At 43.4% G+C, this 18,297-nt stretch overlaps 3 protein-coding genes across 3 annotated transcripts in view; 2 read left to right on the top strand and 1 right to left on the bottom strand.

Moving 5' to 3' along the window:
- Window positions 1-6,567, top strand: part of fscn2b (fascin actin-bundling protein 2b, retinal) — a 51,662-nt gene extending 45,095 nt beyond the window's left edge. Inside the window, exons 6-9 of the mRNA XM_086195096.1 lie at window positions 1,082-1,238; window positions 3,403-3,524; window positions 3,620-3,787; window positions 3,918-6,567. Of these exons, the coding sequence (XP_086051222.1) occupies window positions 1,082-1,238; window positions 3,403-3,524; window positions 3,620-3,787; window positions 3,918-4,123 (653 nt within the window). The 3' untranslated portion in view covers window positions 4,124-6,567. The remainder of the gene's footprint in view (window positions 1-1,081; window positions 1,239-3,402; window positions 3,525-3,619; window positions 3,788-3,917) is intronic.
- An 876-nt stretch (window positions 6,568-7,443) lies between these two features.
- Window positions 7,444-13,205, bottom strand: faap100 (FA core complex associated protein 100). The gene is made up of 8 exons (XM_086195857.1): window positions 12,534-13,205; window positions 12,318-12,436; window positions 11,363-12,216; window positions 10,540-10,696; window positions 9,551-10,457; window positions 9,354-9,473; window positions 8,269-8,355; window positions 7,444-7,718 (listed from the first exon to the last, which is right to left on the bottom strand). The coding sequence occupies exons 1-8, from the start codon at window positions 12,717-12,719 to the stop codon at window positions 7,587-7,589; spliced, it is 2,562 nt and encodes an 853-aa protein (XP_086051983.1). The 5' UTR covers window positions 12,720-13,205; the 3' UTR covers window positions 7,444-7,586.
- On the top strand, window positions 13,090-18,295 carry birc5a (baculoviral IAP repeat containing 5a). Its single transcript, XM_086195858.1, has 4 exons — window positions 13,090-13,344; window positions 14,376-14,485; window positions 17,671-17,788; window positions 18,013-18,295. Exons 1-4 carry the CDS (start codon window positions 13,237-13,239, stop codon window positions 18,103-18,105), a joined length of 429 nt encoding a protein of 142 aa, XP_086051984.1. The 5' UTR covers window positions 13,090-13,236; the 3' UTR covers window positions 18,106-18,295.
- Window positions 18,296-18,297: the final 2 nt, after the last annotated feature.

Here is an 18,297-nt window from a genome sequence, read left to right as displayed (position 1 = left end):
TGTGTCACTTACTAAACATGAACAATTATTATTAAAAAATTTACAGCTGACCCATCGCGGGTGAACCCCGTCTCTTGCCTGAAGGCTGCTGGGATAGGCTCCAGCCTTACCAGGACAAGCAGCAGACCATGAATGGATAGATGGGAAAATTACAGCTGCCCTAACATACATGAGTCTCCATATGAATTTATCAGAATATATTGCAATATATTATACTATATATATATCAATAGGATATGATACTAGGGGCCGGAATGTTGATACAGTATCATAAAGAAATATTGTGATATGCCGCCGTATCGATTTTATCACACAGTTCGATTGCTAATGAGCTATGATCTCTGTACCATGTTTGACAACCACATTTCAGGACTTAATTAAATGCTAAAACAATGTATAAAACCTTTTTACTTTTTGCATGATAAAGTGGGGTGTAACCAAACATTTCATAAGCTGTGAATTATATTGATAAATGCATCCAGCTGAAGCACTTTTGCGCTTCCTATGGGCTTTTCCTTAATTAAGTCTAAATTCTTGCTTGTGTTGTACGTCGCTTTGGACAAAAGCGTCTGCTAAATGAAATTGTAGAACTGTAGAATCCAGATCCCCTATCAATGAAAATATGGACTACAGCATATGGTTGTATTCATGTCAGATCAAGGGTCCAGTTTAAAATGGAACTACTTAAAATAACCTTCCATCTCAAGATCAGACATGATTGACAATCCTGTAATGCTGAGCCAAGTTCACCACAACAACACAATCTGCTTTGCTGGCTGCTTTGTCACTGTTTTCCCAGACATCTTTGTTTCTGACTTGGCAAAGGGGAGAGCACTGTTAGGATTTTGTTTTAGTTAATATCTGTACAAATCATTTGACGTTCTTTGCTTTTTCAGCTCGTTGTTGAGGTAACAAAGCAAATAACTGAGCGGTAATTGCACATGCAACACTTAATGGAAAAACAGTTGTTGGTTAAACTTTGTCCTACGGCCAGTGGATGGGGGTCTCTAATCACTAAATAGTCTTAAAGTTTTCATGCTGTCGTATCGATGACAGGAAGCACTTTTCCGTCCTCTTCCAGGAGTGAGCCTCGCTGCCAACCAGGAAGATGAGACAGACATGGAGACGTTTCAGATGGAGATTGACAAGGGAAGCAGGAAGTGTACATTCCGCACCAGCCAGGGGAACTACTGGACCCTTGTGGCCCACGGAGGCATCCAGAGTACCGCCACCGAAGTGTGAGTGAATGTTCCTGTCGCACCTGTGCAGACGAACAATGAATGCGTCTTCATATGTCAGCTATAAGAAATATGGAGGCTACCCTGCCTTAGTTGGGTGATTGTTGCTAATATCCACCCTTAATTAAAGCCTTCTGTCTCTGTGAATGTTTATAAATGCTTTGAAATGAATAAAAAGGACAACAATAACAACACATTTTCCATCCATTCATTTTCTACCACTTATGCTGTTAAGGGTCATGGGGGGGCTGGAGCCTATCCCAGCAGCCTTCGGGTGAGAGGCAGGGTTCACCCTGGACAGGTCACCAGTCCATCACAGGGCCAACACATAGAGACAGACAACCATTCACACTCACATTCACACCTACGGTCAAGTTAGAGTATCAATCAGCCTCGTCCCCTCTTGATGTCTTTGGACTGACAACACTTCTTCCTTAACTTATTGAAAACACTGTCCAAAGATGAAAATAGAATGAGGCAAGATGGTGGTTATAAAAGATGCAATCCACATTACGGTAGCAACGAAGAGCATCACTGGTTTCTTGTCATCATCCCTACTGCCTAAACATCACATTTCAGCGACTCAGATTTCAGCAGAAAAGGAGTGTAGCTGCATTCTTGTAGACCCGATACAAGATTTAAATCCCCAAGGTTTTACCATGACAGTTTTTTTGGAGGGTAATTTAATAAATCATTTTTGCATCATGGCTACGAGATTGCAACTACAGTCTGTCCGGCTTGGACATTAATCTTGGTCATCATCTTGGTGTGTACACCTCCTCTCTCCCATCCTACACGTCAGAGGGTCTGAATTTTTTTTTTTTAAATTCAAGGTCCAACTGTTCATACTCGTGCCTGGCAAGGGCCCATTAACAATGAACAGAATAATCTCAAAATACTATGGCTACTCTATTTTATTTCTCTTAAACAGCAGGAGTCCTGAAATTAAATGAATACATTGAAAAAATAACCAAGATCTTAAAAATTCCATAGGCATGCACTTCCAGAGCTTTTCCATTTTTTTTCTCATTGCATGAAATGAGACAAACAATGTTTGCAGATGGATTTTTCTTGAACTGAGAATTATCTTATCAACTTCATCTGTTTAAACATGTCCATCCATTTTCTTCTGCTTATTCCTGTTAAGGGTTGCGGGGGGGCTGGAGCCTATCCTAGCGGCTACGGGCGAGAGGCAGGGTTCACCCTGGACAGGTCACCAGTCCATCACAGGGCCAACACATAGAGACAGACAACCATTCACACTCACAGTCACACCTACAGTCAATTTAGAGTATCAATCAGCCTCGTCCCCTCTTGATGTCTTTGGACTGTGGGAGGAAGCTGGAGTACCAGAGAGAACCCACACAGGAACAGGGAGAACATGGAGACTCCACACAGAAAGATCCTGTGCCCGAGCCGGGGCTGGAACCTGGAATCTTCTTGCTGTGAGGCGACAGTTCTAACCACTGCACCACCGTGCCGCTTCGTTTTAAACATATACTTTACTTTACATTGATAAATGAATAATCTACCGGAGGCACAGTGGTGCAGTCGTTAGCTCTGTCGCCTCACAGCAAGAAAGGTCTGGGTTTGAGTCCTGACTCGGGCATGGGAGTTTCATGGAGTTTGCATGTTCTCCCTGTGCCTGCGTGGGTTCTCTCTGGTACTCCAGCTTCCTCCCACAGTCCAAAGACATCAAGAGGGGACGAGGCTGATTGATACTCTAAATTGACTGTAGGTGTGACTGTGAGTGTGAATGGTTGTCTGTCTCTATGTGTTAGCCCTGTGATGGACTGGCGACCTGTCCAGGGTGAACCCCGCCTCTTGCTCGTAGCTGCTGGGATAGGCTCCACCCCCCCCCGCGACCCTTAACAGGAATAAGTGGAAGAAAATGGATGGATGGATGAATGAATGAATGAATATTCTACCATATAAAAACAAAATCCCATACAAAAAGGGAGCTTGCATCCCATTAGGGGCACACACTGCCCACCCATTGACCCTTGCCCAGTGGTTGAGAAACACTGCCGTTAGTAACTCAGATTTATAATGAATTCACCCCTAAATGACTCACCTGATTAGCTCAGTCTAATATGTACATTCAAATACAGTATTTAGGACAGCACTGACCGTCCTGTATCCCTCTTCTGGTGCTCACTTGCAGGTCAGCTAACGCCATGTTTTCAGTGGAGTGGCTCGGCCACAAGGTGGCAATAAAAACCAACAATGGAAAATACATCTGCATCAAGAAGAATGGTCAGCTATTGGCGGTCAGTGATTTCATCGGTGAGACTTTTTGTTCCCCTCCTTCTGTCACTGGGGTTGCTCTATCCCTCACATCTTGCCTCTGTTTTCATGATTTTGTCATCATTTGCGGTCAGGTGAGGATGAACAGCTCACTCTCAAACTGATAAACCGTCCCATGCTGATCCTGAGAGGAGAGAATGGTTTTATCTGCCACCATAAGAACTCCAAAATCCTGGATGCCAGCAGATCAGTCTATGACATTTTCACCCTCCAGTTCAGTCACGGAGCCTACCATATTAAAGGTCAGGAATGATGTAACACTTCACTGTTTCTCTTTTGCTCCCATCTCACAATACAATACATTTTTAAGCAGCATTAAGTTTTAACCTGAAGAAATACATCTGTACAATGCTTATATGTCACATCTGGCAGGTGCAGATGGTCAGTTCTGGTACGTCAACAGTGCTGGCCTGGTGTGTTCTGATGGCGAGGTCCCTGAAGATTTTGCACTGGAGCTCCTGGAGCATGGACGCCTTGCCATCCGTGGCCAGAGTGGCAAATACCTGCGTGGAGACCAGGGAGGCATGCTGAAGGCAGATGGACTCAGCCTGAGCAGCTCGGCTTTGTGGGAGTATTAATGCAGAACAGACCTGAGACCGAACTCTTCGCCTCCTTTATCATAGAGGTGATCGATTGCAAGTCACCACCCAAAGGGCCAGCATCAACACTTTATCTAAAATTGAACTCTGCTGCAGCATTCTGAGGAGTGGGACAGTTGCTCATCAGCAATTACTGATTTCATTCCACTTCTTTTTTTTTTTTTCAAAGTGGCAGCACAGGGGACAAGAGGAGAGAGAGTGCAGGGAGGGTGACCAACCATACAAACTGAGCCAAAAAGTCCTGATGGAGTGAACAGTGTTTGATCTCAAATAACTAAACTCATGTGTGTTTTTTTTGTGTGATTTTTTTTTTTTTTTAGATGTTCTTTAATGAATCAAATCCTTCTAATTGAGACTTCACAATATCCTTGAAACTTTGTGGATGTAGCGCCGCGATTCGCCCCATGGTTCATCTTCCGAAGGCATTCAGATACACGAGTGACTTCAAGGAAAAAAAAGTGGCGCTGCAGGTGTGTAATGATACTTTCCATTCATCTGGTCTACTAAGTACTGTGTGCTGGAGCTGCTATTTGAGACTCACACACACACACACACACGTACAATCACCAGTAAGAGTGAATGGAGGTCACCTTTAACAGGAGGTCAGTCATTAGCATGGTACTTCTGTCTGAGGATGATTTTAGCAGGTGAGATCAGGTTGCTCGTAGACACCCATGGAAACAGGAGAGGTCTGTAACTAAGACCCATGTACATCCAGCAGCAGCAGAAATATAAATTACATAAGTATACATACGAAAGAGATGGCAAGTTCAAACTGCTGCTGGTTATCTAGAACGGATTTTTTTTTTTTTTATGGAGTTGTTTGAAAGGTCACGAGGAAGAAATGATGAAAGATTGTTCATCTATCTTTTGTTTCATTAACCTAACTGCTCTACTTCATTAAAAAAAAAAAGAAGTTTCACCATATTTCTTTTCGCTGTAGTCTGCACACCCTAAACATATTAAACTGGAATGTAACTTGAGTAATGTATTAATCTGATACTGCTTTATTTTTTTACATGATATAAAAGAATATCTAGGACCATAGAGGTGCTCACCCAGACATTTTTGTATTGAATGCCGTTTTCACGGTCAAAATCCAGTTTTTCTACCATTTAATGATGTGATAATGTACGTAACTATCAAATATGTGATGGACAGGACGCAAATGAGATCAGTGCTCCCCTGAAATCCTGCCATCGATGATACAAAGTAATACAAGTGTTTGCAAGACGCAGAGGTCAACAAAATTCCATCAGACATCGAAAGAAATGTTCTTTTGCTACCTTGACCAAGGAGTTTGTGATTTTGAGGAGATTTTCTCCATCTGTTTCTCAGCAGGATAGCGCATGAACTGAGACAGATTCTCACCAAACATGGTGGAGAGTTGTACAACGGGACATAGAAGAACTTGATGACAAGTTACTGTGAAGTCTGTTATTTTTATTTTATTTTTTTTACTTTGTTAAAGTGGTTACCATGGTGAGGCAGCTAATTCTGAAATTATGCCTAGGAAGACAAAACTGCTTGGATGTTGAGGTCAGGTCTTCTCAAAATGTCATTCCTTTTATGTGTCCCAACCTTTATTTCATCATCATAGCGCCACCTTTTGGTTACAGGAAGTTTAATGGGACGAACATTTGATTGACAGTGGCACCAGGACTCTTGTTTTCTCTAGCTCCACCTAATGGATACAGGAAGCATCACAGTGCACACGTAGTCTGCTCCTTCATGCAAAATCCAAATATGATCCGGTTTCATCATCCTCTCGCTGTCCAGAACAGCCACACACTGCGACATCTGAGACTGCGCGAGGAACTGCTCATCGCTGTATGCGCCCTTGATTAGGGCCCAAGTATGAAAGCGCAAGAGGCCAAAAGTTCCTCTTGGTGTAAATATGTTTTCTGGTTCATCATAACTTCATGCGAGCAGGACCCACTTCAATGTTTGGGAATAATCTAAAAATGATAAATCAAACCTGATTAAATGACTGATGATTCCACGACACTTGTGCTGTTGTAGGCTACTGGATGACATACTGAGGAGTCGCTACTGCCAGGGTGACTGAGAATACATACCAACATGATTTTAAAGTGATTGTAACATGTGGTTTGATGCCCTGTCGGGGTCATTTATCAAAATGCATTTATTGTGAAAATTGTCGCTGTGCTCTTGTTGCCAGGTAACACCAGCAGATCAGTAACACCAGTGTCCTTGGTCTCACCTGTGCCGCTGTCTGTTTACTGTCACATTAATAGATGTGACATATGACTTGATCATTTTTGATCTACTGAATTTTGCATCATAGAAAGAGTTAGAGTGTTCATGTCAGTAGAAAGATACTACAGTCTGAGAAATGTAGCATGTTAGCAGACCTGCAGCTGCGTTCTGTACCAGATAGATAATTATTGTTGAAGGAATAATATTGGTGAAAAAAGACTTTACATGGTGTCCTTATAGAAATGAAACTCCACACAGAAAGATCCCGTGCTGGAGCAGGGGCTTCAACACAGAAACTTCTCGCTGTGAGGCAACAGTGCTAAACACTGCACCACCGTGCCGCCAAGAAGACATTAAGGAAAAATACGTATATTTTGAGATGTCATTCCAAAGGTAGACATTTGTGCAGAAACCTACTGAGTAACATGATGTGGGACCCCCACCCCCCACCCCCACCCAAATCAGTGTACAGAGCATCTCTGCAGGTACAAGCTTCCACCAGTTACTGCTCACACTAAAAAAAAAATAACAAGGAAATTCTGATCAAAGGCTGCACGGTGGTGCAGTGGTCGGCACTGTGACCTCACAGCAAGAAGGTTCTGGGTTCAAGTCCCGGCTCCAGCACAGGGTCTTTCTGTGTGAGTCTGCATGTTCTCCCTGTTCCTGTGTGGGTTCTCTCTGGTACTCCAGCTTCCTCCCACAGTCCAAAGACATCAAGAGAGGACGAGGCTGATTGATACTCTAAATTGACCGTAGGTGTGACTGTGAGTGTGAATGGTTGTCTGTCTCTATGTGTTGGTCCTGTGATGGACTGGTGACCTATCCAGGGTGAACCCCGCCTCTCGTCCGTAGCTGCTGGGATAGGCTCCAGCCCCCGCGACCCTTAACAGGAATAAGTGGAAGAAAATGGATGGATGGATGGAAATTCTGATCATCTCTGTCTTGTCCTGCTTGAAGAATATTTATCTGCTCTTTGTTTGTAGAACATGATCCTGTCTAGGGATAATTAACATGCCCAAGAGGCCCAAGAGGCCCAATATGCTCACATCCTTTTGTAAAGTTGGTCTGTATTGGGGGGAAAAAAATTCATGAAATTAAAAAATGAAAAGGACAATGAACCAGTGACTGCAACTTAAATCTTTTAAAAGTCATAAACGTGAAGCCATTTTTTCACAACATGTTGAAAAGTCCAATGATGCACAGAAGACCAAAGGCTGTGATGTTAAGCGATGAGGAGCGGATGTTCTCTGAGTCCTCGGTACACACTGAGAAGAGATTGGGCCGTCTGCCGCGTGGATACGCCCTCACCAAAGGCCCCTGAGATTCGACTTCGCTGGATCTGCTGCAACATTTGCTGATGACAGGAGGACAAAACCAGAGTTAGAGAGGAAAATGATGTGACCTGATGCATGACTGTTTGTAGCAGGGACTCCAAATGGGTCTACGGCAAGTCAGTCTATATCACTGAAAAATAGAATAAAAAAAATACGACAAAGAATTTAAGAGCTAAACCGACACTGACGATCTCAATAAAATATCTCAGATTTCAATCTAGTTTACAAATGATACATGATTATTACATTAAATGCCTATTTTAGACAGAATGAAAATACTCTGCTTGGGATAATAATTTTCAGATATATTTTTCCACAAAAAGAGTTTCAAAGTATTTATCAAAAGTCCCTAACAGATAAAGCTGCATATTGGACCACAACCACCTCCCATATTAATTGTGATCTCACAAGACCTGGTTGTAGGTGCATGCAGGGGCTCACTAAGGAGACAGAGCAGATGAACGCTTCCTACTGTGCTGCATTCATATTGCGAGAGAAAGTAAGGGGATTCACCATCATTGCTGGTTCCACCCTTACAGAACAGAGCGTAGCAGCTCCTACAGCTCCTACCTCAGCCCGCTGCAGCGTCTGTCTTAAACATAAAGTCTGCATGGACTGTGTGGAAGCATCTTTCACAGGCGCCGTCTGCAACAGAGTCTGTCGAGGAACAAACACAAGAAACAATGCTGAGAAACCTCTTCCATGAGTGTGTCTAAAGGCAGGAAGATTTGAGTATTTCTGCATTACGTAAAGATTGTTTCTTTTTTCTTTTTCTTTTTTTAATTGTTTTACATTTCCAGCTTGGCGGTGCAGTGGTCAGCACTGTTGCCTCACAGCAAGAAAGTTTGAGGTTCGAGCCCCAGCTTGGGCACGGGATCTTTCTGTGTGGAGTCTCCATGTTTTCCCTGTTCCTGCGTGGGTTCTCTCTGGTACTCCATTGTCCTCCCACAGTCCAAAGACATGCAAATGGGGACGAGGCTGATTGATACTCTAAATCAGGGGTGTCAAACTGATCCAGTGAAGGGCCGTGTGGCTGCAGGTTTTCATTCCAACCAAGCAAAAGCAACACTTGACCCAACCAATGAGCTGTGTGGACACAGGTTAGTTGATTTAAGTAGAATCAGGTGCTTCTTTTCCTCAGTTGGAATGAAAACCTGCAGCCACACGGCCTTTTACTGGATCAGACTGAGACCCCTGCTCTAAATTGACCGTAGGTGTGGCTGTGAGTGTGAATGGTTGTCTGTCTCTATGTGTTGGCCCTGTGATGGACTGGTGACCCGTCCAGGGTGAACCCTGCCTCTCGCCCGTAGACACTGGGCTAGGCTCCAAACCTGGAACCTTGCTCTGAGGTGACAGTACTAACCACTGCACCACCGTGCCGCCCTCAGTTTACTCGTGTTTTTAATATTTGATCATGGAGGATTACATTTTAGGGTCAATGTTTGAGTTTGCACAGCTTTCAAGACTGTATGCTGATGGAACAAAATTGTGACTTATGGTACTTTGGTATTGCCATTCAAATCATTACAGCAAAAAAATCACCATCATATCTTTTGATACTTTTCTACATCCCAATCATCCACCTCTACCATGAAATGCCAGGCAGATAAATCTGTGTCTCTGCTCTTCTATGACATTACCAGGACTTTTTGTACCTGTACCCTGCGCAGGATGGCATGGTGCAGTCCACACACTGCAGCCATTGATGAGCTCTCAACCTGAACCTCCACAGTGGCCAAAGACTGCCCCTCCTCCCCGATGTGCTGCACCGCTACCTAGAGAAGACAGATTCCACTGATTCAAATGCTTCTTTACATTCCGAGATAAAAAGAACAGGGTGAATAAATAATACCTCTTTTGCTGACAGTTTTAGAATGTATCCATCTGGGGCTCGAGCTTGGACTGCAGAGTTGTTGAAGGCAATATCTTCTCCTTGATGTTCCATCTTCACTCCTCCAGGACCTTCAGACAAGAGCCACTCCAGCAGGGAGAGGCATATGTTTTGATGAGGCAGCTTTGGTCCCTCAGAGGTTTCCAACAAGAGTGTATTCGTCAGTAAGTCTGTCGCCACCTTCACAGCTGCATGATACTGCTCTTGCTCGGGCTTTAAAGCGCTCTCGTTTTCTCCATCGCCTCTTGTGCTGCACCGAGTCCGACGTGAGTTTAAAAAATCTTGGAAGGGGGTGGTGATGTGGTGGGATTGAACTGTGACATTGTTGTGTGCAGGACTGATCACCTGTAGTCCATGTAACCAGTCCACTGTCAACGTGTTCAAGGGCAAACTGATGCAACTACTCTGAAACCCAGCTGCTGCTTCCTCTCCCAGAAGACTTGAGAGTGAGAAGATGAGCGAGCAGCGAACTGTGATGGGGAAGGATGTGTCACCAGCAGCTGCCAGAGGAAGTGACACCTCCAGCTCTTCCCCTGGATGGAGGTTACGGATTGGAAATGAGAAGTTTGTGGAGCAGCTTTCCCCTCTGAGAGAGAAGCAGAGAGGTAACACTGTGACGTTCAGCGTCCAGCCTTGTTCCAGGATGTAGGAACTTCCATTATGCAGGAACACATTCAAGTTCAAGGAGTCCTTCTGGAGCAACCGGATCCATTTGGTCCTGGCGTGACATCTGATTGTTTTTCCCTGGATGGGAGATGGATCCTTGCCGTCTGTGCAGGGGATGAGCAGGAAGCTGATGTTGAGCACCTGGTTCAGGTGCTTCAGAATTTGGTTTTTGGATTTGATGGTAGTTTTCAGAACAGAGGCTCTGAAGGAAAACAGTTACAAGCATGTTTATACAATAACTGCTGAGAAAATACCTGGAGAGGGTTGTATTATAACAGGCGTACCTTTCACAAACATCTCCGATAGCTGACAGGAGATCCCGGGCACTGCTGCCCACATGTGTGGATGGTAGCTTTGATGCTCCTGCGTTCTCTCCTCCCACAGGGATGCTGATCCTCTGCAGCTGCCCCCTTAAGGACAACCCCAGTAGCTCGACTCCACCTGCCAGGTAACAGACACAGAGGAGGGACGTCAGTAAGATCTAAAGAGCACATAAGAGTGAAACAGTAATAACAGCAAAAATTCATGTTGGACTGACTTAATATTAATATTGTTAAAAGTCAGAAAATAAAAAGGGGAGCTCATTAAATGTCTTGTTTTTCATTTCTGTTTGACAGTCTTAAATCCTGATACATTTTCAATGCTTTTTGTTTGTTTGCCTTGTTTTTACGCAATCCAAATTTTTTTCTGATACCCATCAACATTGATCCACATCTGCTGACTCTGTTATCCTTTAATATCATCTTTTGTTTCTTGATAGTTTCAAGTTAAGTCGTGCAGCTGTAGTTAACCACACAGCACTTCTTTTGTATTAAAGACAGCAGGAAATATAAATCAATTAGTTAATGAATACATAATTCAAATGTATTCCAGGGCAATTTACTGGAACTGTGTATGGATCGGCAACATGTCTCTGCCTTCATGGTGCACCACAGGCTATGGAATGGAAACTGGATCGGCACCGTCGTTCTGATATCTGATCTTTGCATGAAGTCAGCGGATATGTGAGTGACGTCAGTATCTGCCCCCCCCCCCCCTTTCAAAATCTCATCTCTACTAGTGGTACCACACCAGATCTTTCTCGTATGTTCTCTGAAGTCTGCATACCTGCAGTGCTGCATGGTTGTTGAGCCAAGGCGACGAGTCTACACACATTTAAACTGGTTGGGCTCTGAAGGGCTGTCCTACTCGATGCCTCCACATCTCTAGCTTCCTCTGCTGTTCCCAGTGGTCCCAGTAAGAGATCCAGAGCCAGCAGGTCTGAACCAGTGCTGTAGTAAAGACACCGCTCATCCACACAAGCGCATGCCACAGGTCCCACCACACACCCCTCGGTAAAACTAGCTCTCACACCCTCTCCCTCTTCAGTTGTGATCAGCACCACTCTCCCTTGTTCACCCACGGCCACCAAACACTTTGCACGTCTGGGACAAGTTTCCATGACAGCAGTGGCCCCAATAAATATGACCGGCTGTTCAAGACTGTTCAAGACCCGGAGCTGTGATCCAGGGGAGTGGAGGGAAATGAAACACAGGCGCCCATCTGGCAGACCGCAGAGGATGACCGGTGATTTGGCGAGGGCTGCGTCGACCCCAAACAGCAGTTTGAAGAGGACACACTCAAGGTGAACGTGACGGTCTGTTATAGAGGAGGTGAAGGAAGAATCACCAGAATGAACGCACACCAGCACCGGCCTCCTTCCTCTCCTCAACTCTGTGCTCACAAATTCAGCATCTGATACCAGCAGCAGCCTGAAGGACCTGAGCATCTCACAGCTGCTCGACTGTTTTGAGACTTGGTATGCGGTCAACAACCAGGACATATCTCTCAGGGAAAGCCTGAGGAGCACAGAACCGACCAAGAGCAGAGATGATACTCCTTCATCCTCGATGACGAGACATTCTTGAGAGATTTGCAAATGAGCAGGACTGAAGGATGCATCAACCATGGAGCTTTGAACCCTAAAGTGGGGAAAGATCACTCAATGAGATATTGAACTCATTCTGATTAGTTGTGCTTCTGTGACCATGATAATTTGACTGTATAAAAAAAAAGCACAAACCTGGATTGTAGAAATGATAAACTGACACTGTAAACTCCACTCCTGCAGGCCACAAAGAGTAGCTGCATGTCAGGACACACAACCAGGTCACTGACAGCAGAAGGAAACTGGAGGACAGCCTGCATAAACACAGTCAAACACAAAAGACAGACAGTTTTACTTTGACCACTTAAGAAGGGATGGGATGTGTCATCAATGTCTAACAGTAATACTGACCGTGAGTTTCCTCTCTGGAGGACTGAAGAAATAGACCTCCTCGCTTCCTGTGCAGACGAACACATCTGTCCCACAACAGGACTCGATCCTTACTGCGAATGACACTGCTGAGAATCCAAACTGTGCCAAAGTGTCAACAACACACCTCCCTTCCATGGCCACAAGATAGACGATGGAATTGCACATATAACCTCAAAATCTTCCGACCGCTATAAGCTGAGTGAGGCACTGGACGAACCTGAGGCGGTTGTTGACACCGGATGAGAAGCTCTCACAAAGTTCCGCGCGTCGCATTTGGGCCAATACGCTTCAAGGACTACATTGTCCATGAGTATGAACGGAAGTCTAATGCCGGGCGGCGGATGCCTGTTTGATATCTAAAATTACTGCTCAGTTCGGGAAAGTGGGTGAAGGATTCGAGAAACGTCGTGTTTTCTCGTCCGAATATAATTCTATATGAGGAATGGACATGAGTTTCTTTTTGTTTGGCAATTATCACCTGTAGTCTTTACCAGGAACACCGGGTGGCGCAGCGACTCGTGAGCGTCAATGTTGTAAATCAACGAAGAAGACGCCGTGGTCGTCAGCCAATCAAACAGCCAACGTGAACATCGAACTAAATTTGAAAACACCCCTCAGCAGAGTGGCTTTAGTTGGTGGTATTCACGCTTGTCCCCGAAAAAGTTTGTAATTCAAACGCAAAATGGAACAATATAACGAAGAGGACATCAAAATGTACTTTTATGAGAACAGACTGAAGACGTTCGAGGGTTGGCCGTTCGACGAAGACTGTGCGTGCACTCCGCAAAACGTGAGTTAACGACTGCTAACACAACAAGATGCTAGCTGTTAGCAATACCGGTTCGACATGATGTAGGCTGTGGCTTCTCCTGTTAGATTAGTTGTGATTTTACTAGTAATAGTTGATCTCACCAAACCCCTAACGTATTAAAGGAGCCAGAAGTGATGGCAGAGCCGAGGGTGATGTTAAATTTAATTGTTAACCGAAAGGGCCACAGACAAAGCTGTGGTAGCTTGTATATAAACTAACTATTAATGTCTGCATGAAAACAGTGTATATATATATACTTAGATACGTGAGGGCCACAAACAATCATAAGCCGGAACAATGTTGTTGACACCTGACTGGATTAATACTGGTTAAAGATAAATTGTATGCAGCTACAGTTCCTACTACTCCTCCCGTTTAGAATCATTATGGATTAAGATAATCCTCTGCATTTTCCTTGGAATATCAGGATGAGACATATACCAAAGACACTTTTTCAAAGCCGTACTTGACATCTTTATTTTATCCAAGTGGCGAGTTCAAACCCCCCAATGGTTCCAATTTGCAGATAAAATTATAACCAAAACTGACATTTAAATATATTGAATGACTTTAATATTATTGGAATATTTTGTTGTTTTTTCCTGAACAATTAATCGATGTAAAAATATAGCTTATTGCATGAAGAAGCAATATCTAATAAAGGTGCACAATTTTTATATTGTGTGTCAAAAATACAATTTTCAATTCGCTATTATGGTGCTGCAGACATGTCCTGCTCAGGCATCCTGCACTGACAACTTAAGAAAACGTGTTTGATTTCAATCTCCACAAAAACTGCACCATTATCATTGTAATTGATTATTCAGTTAAATTAAGGGGATAAGGATGTAAAAATTGAAATTCCCTCTGATGTCACAAATCACATTACAATTTTAATATTAAAGGGAAATAATTACAATCATGTTTTTTTTTTTTTCTAAGCCTAATGTTTTAATAATTTTCTGTCCAAATCAGTTAAATGACTGACTGTTGATAATTTGTGTTCCCAGATGGCAAGAGCTGGCTTCATCCACACGCCCTCTGAGAACAGCCCAGACATCGCCATGTGCTTTTTCTGCCTCAAAGAGTTGGAAGGCTGGGAGCCGGACGACGACCCAGAGTAAGACCATTACATCACTGTTCTCAGCAGCCTGATACGCAGAGGAGAGCACAAAAGATCTGTGCAGCTGAATTTGTTTGTCAAGCAACTTGCTGTGTACTTTTGTGCTTCTCGTGGGAAATGGTTCACCGTCGCAGCAGCTAATAAAGAAACATGGTTTGATTCATTAGCAAAAGGATCCATAAACATAACTATGATTTTTTTTTTTTAAACTTTACAAATATCAAAGTAGAAGTGCAGGTTGTTCAATTGTTCTGGTGGGATAATTATGCCTAGAGCTCTTTAGAAACACTGACTTTCATTTTCTGCTCGACAGCTAATCACTTAGCATACAGACAGAACATCTTTGTTAGCGCTGCAAACAAGTACGATATAATGATTATTTGAATGAGAACCAGGAAAATTGGGTAGGGAACAATGACAACGGACCCAGTTTGCTTTTCAGTCCAGACTTGAAACCAGAACAAGCAAACGCAAACCGGATGCTTGGTCATTCTAGCCGATCTACTGTCGCTCTCTTGACCTTGGGACATTTAGCGCTTTGGGTATTAACAAAATCTTCCTGAGACCTAGTGATGAACATGCGCCAAATAGTTGACAGAATGCGTTTGTGGTTAAAATCACCAGCCATACTCGGTACAAAAACATTCCCATTTTTCTGAATTTCTAAACCCAGTCCTGAAGAAGTTGGGACATTGGGTAAAATGTTCATAAAAAAAGTGCTTAAAAAAAACAACCTCATAAGCCCATATTTGTCTTACAAATGAACAAAGACAACATATCAAATTTTGAAAGTGGGAAATTTACTGTGAGGAGAAACACAAGCTTAAAATTGAGCTCATGCTTTGGCAGCAACACATCTCAAATTTTGGATTGGCGCCACAAAAGGCTGTAAAAGAAAGTGATAGCAAAAAAAATTTAACAGCCGGATCAACATTTTGCGTCTTATTACTACTAATGATAATTAATAGGGCAACAGGTTAGTAACATGACTGTTTATAAACAGTCAGAGGGGCATGATCCGAAGTAAATGCGGGCAGAGGTTCAACAATCTATGACAAACTGAGTCTTCAAATTATGGAGTAATTTCAGAAAAATGTTCCTCAATGAAATATTGCAAAGACACAGAACGTCCCATCGACTGCTACTCAAAATATCATCAAAAGATTCAGAGAATCTGAAGAAATGTCTTTGCTCAAAGGACAAGGCAAAATCTTATGGAAAGAAGCCACATGTGAGCATGTACAGGACTGAAGCAAAAAAAGAATTGAAACTTCCACTCATCTGACCACTGAACAGTTTTCCACCGACCTTTAGGCCAAAGAAGACACCAGCATTTCTCCATCTTTGCCCGGCAGAGCTCTAACCTTCATTTGTAGATGCAGAGGTCACAAACGGTGATTCCTGGAAGTTTTCCTGAGCCCATTCAGAGACGGCCCGTGCAGCTTTGTGCCCGTTTTCAGTTCACTTCTGTCTGAGAACCCCACGACCACAAGCATCCCATATTGATTTTCAGCCTTGTCCTTTGAGTACAGAGATTTCTCCACATTTTATGAATCTTTTGATGATATTTGAGTAGTAGATGTTGGGACATTCTGAGTCTTTGCAATTCGACACCGAGGAACATTTTTCTAAAATTGTTTAACAATTTTAAGCCTGTTTTTTTTTTCAAGCATTTGCGATAACCTGCAATGAGTCTTTTACAGCGATGTGGAGGAATTTTGGCCCACTCATCTTTGTTGTTCAGCCACAATGGAGGGTTCAAGCACAATGTCATTCCACAGCATCTCAATCAGATACAGGTCAGGACTTTGACTAGGACTTGTCCTGCTACAGAACCCATCCATCCATTTTCTACCGCTTATCCTGTTCAGGGTTGCGGGGGGGCTGGAGCCTATCCCAGCAGCTACGGGCGAGAGGCGGGGTTCACCCTGTACAGGTCACCAGTCCATCACAGGACCAACATACAGAGACAGACAACCATTCACACTCACAGTCACACCTACAGTCAATTTAGAGTATCAATCAGCCTCGTCCCCTCTCGATGTCTTTGGACTGTGGGAAGAAGCTGGAGTACCAGAGAGAACCCACACAGGAACAGGGAGAACATGGAGACTCTACACAGAAAGATCCTGTGCTGGAGCCAGGGCTTGAACCTGGAACCTTCTTGCTGTGAGGTCACAGTGCCGACCACTGCACCACCGTGCTGCCCTGCTGCAGAATCCACACAGGGTATTTTCCCACAAGTCTTGGGGATCATCAAGATGTTTTCTGGTAAAAATGGGATGAGCCTTAATGTTCTTTTTGCTCAACAGTGGTTTTTGACTTGGAATGTAGGCCATTTTTGCCCAGTGCCTTACTTATGATGGGGTCATGAACACTGATCTTAACTGAGGCAAGTGAGGCCCATAGTTCTTGGGATGTTGTGGGATCTTTTGTGACCTCTTAGATGAGTCATCGCTGCGTTCTTGGGTTAATTTTGGTCGGCCGGGCACTCCTGTGAAGGTTCACCGCAGTTCCATGTTTTTGCTATTTATGGATAATGGCTCTCACTGTGGTTTGCTGGAGTCCCAAAGCTTTGGAAATGGCTCTAGAACCTTTTCCAGACTGATGGATCTCTTATTACTTTCTTTCTCAATTGCTGCTGAATTTTTTGGGGATCTCAGTCTGATGTCCAGCTTTTGATTATCTTGGCCTACTTCACTTTGTCAGGCAGGTCCTATTTAAGTGATTTCTGGATTGAGAATAAGTGTAGCTAGAAAAATTGAACTCAGGTGTGATAAACCACAGTTATTATATTTTAACCAGGGGGAAAACACTTTTTCATAAAGGGCCGTGTAGGTTTTGATTTTTTTTTCTCCCATCATAATAGAAACCTTCATTTAAAAGCTGCGTTTTGCATTTACTTGTGTTGTCTTTGATTAATATTTAAATTTTTTCTGATCTGAAACATTTAAGTGTGACAAACATGCACAAAAATTAGAAATCAGGAAGGTGGCAAACACTCTTTCCCACCACTGTATCTGTTTAACCTCATTCTTCATTTGTTTTTCTTCTACATCAGCAGAGGCCTCTAAACCCAAGAGTAGGACGTTTACAACTTGCACGTCAGTTTCATCCTTGTGTGTTTCCTGTTTTGCACTCAACCTTCGTTGCTCATCACTCTTGTTGTTGTTTTTTGGCAGAAAGGAGCACAAATCTCATTCGCCATCCTGCCACTTCATCTCCCTGAAGAAGAGCACGGAGGAGCTGACGGTAGAGGAGTTCTTCAAACTTCAGAAGGAGCGCCACAAGATCACTATTGTATGTTCTTTACAGGACAACATAACCATGAATGTAATCATCCACGTAAGATTTAAGTCTGATTAAAGAGTGAAGCCATTTATACTTTTTTTTTAATCGACTCACTTGTCCTTGACCATTTAATTCTCGGGCGTGTGTGAACGGTGAGCTGATGAAGCACCGGTCCCTATGTAACGTGAACGCACGAGACCTCCGCAACTCATCCACATTTCCTCCCCTCGCAGAACAAATCCTGTAATGAGGCCATCGTCAAGTTTGAAGAGGCAGCCAAACTGAGACGAGGGGACATTATCAAGACGGCTATGGGTGAAGAGTGACACAGGAATTGATGAAGGAGATGCCGGTGAATGTGTGCGAAAGATGAGTTTTGGCTGTTGGGTGACTGGGAGCTCTTTCATGTGTCCTACATAAATGCCTTTATGTCCTCTGTAACATACACGTGCTGTTTCATGTCAGTTGTTTTCATGTAATCTGTTTTTAATCATTAAAAGTATTTTCTTTGTTTCACC

The sequence above is a fragment of the Aulostomus chinensis genome, chromosome 23, assembly GCF_037954235.1.
Source record: "Aulostomus chinensis isolate RoL2024-O1b breed Wild chromosome 23, RoL_Achi_v1.0, whole genome shotgun sequence".
Taxonomy (NCBI): Eukaryota; Metazoa; Chordata; class Actinopteri; order Syngnathiformes; family Aulostomidae; genus Aulostomus; species Aulostomus chinensis.
This window is presented reverse-complemented; position numbering and strand designations above follow the sequence as displayed.

Excerpts from the sequence above, each read along its gene's own strand:
- birc5a (XM_086195858.1), top strand. The coding sequence starts at position 13,237 with ATGGAACAATATAACGAAGAGGACATCAAAATGTACTTTTATGAGAAC. Across the intron at positions 14,486-17,670 it reads GAGCCGGACGACGACCCAGA|AAAGGAGCACAAATCTCATT; the intron begins GTAAGACCATTA and ends GTTTTTTGGCAG. Across the intron at positions 17,789-18,012 it reads AGCGCCACAAGATCACTATT|AACAAATCCTGTAATGAGGC; the intron begins GTATGTTCTTTA and ends CTCCCCTCGCAG.
- faap100 (XM_086195857.1), bottom strand. The coding sequence starts at position 12,719 with ATGTGCAATTCCATCGTCTATCTTGTGGCCATGGAAGGGAGGTGTGTT. Across the intron at positions 12,437-12,533 it reads CTCCAGAGAGGAAACTCACG|GCTGTCCTCCAGTTTCCTTC; the intron begins GTCAGTATTACT and ends GTGTTTATGCAG. Across the intron at positions 12,217-12,317 it reads TTATCATTTCTACAATCCAG|GGTTCAAAGCTCCATGGTTG; the intron begins GTTTGTGCTTTT and ends TCCCCACTTTAG.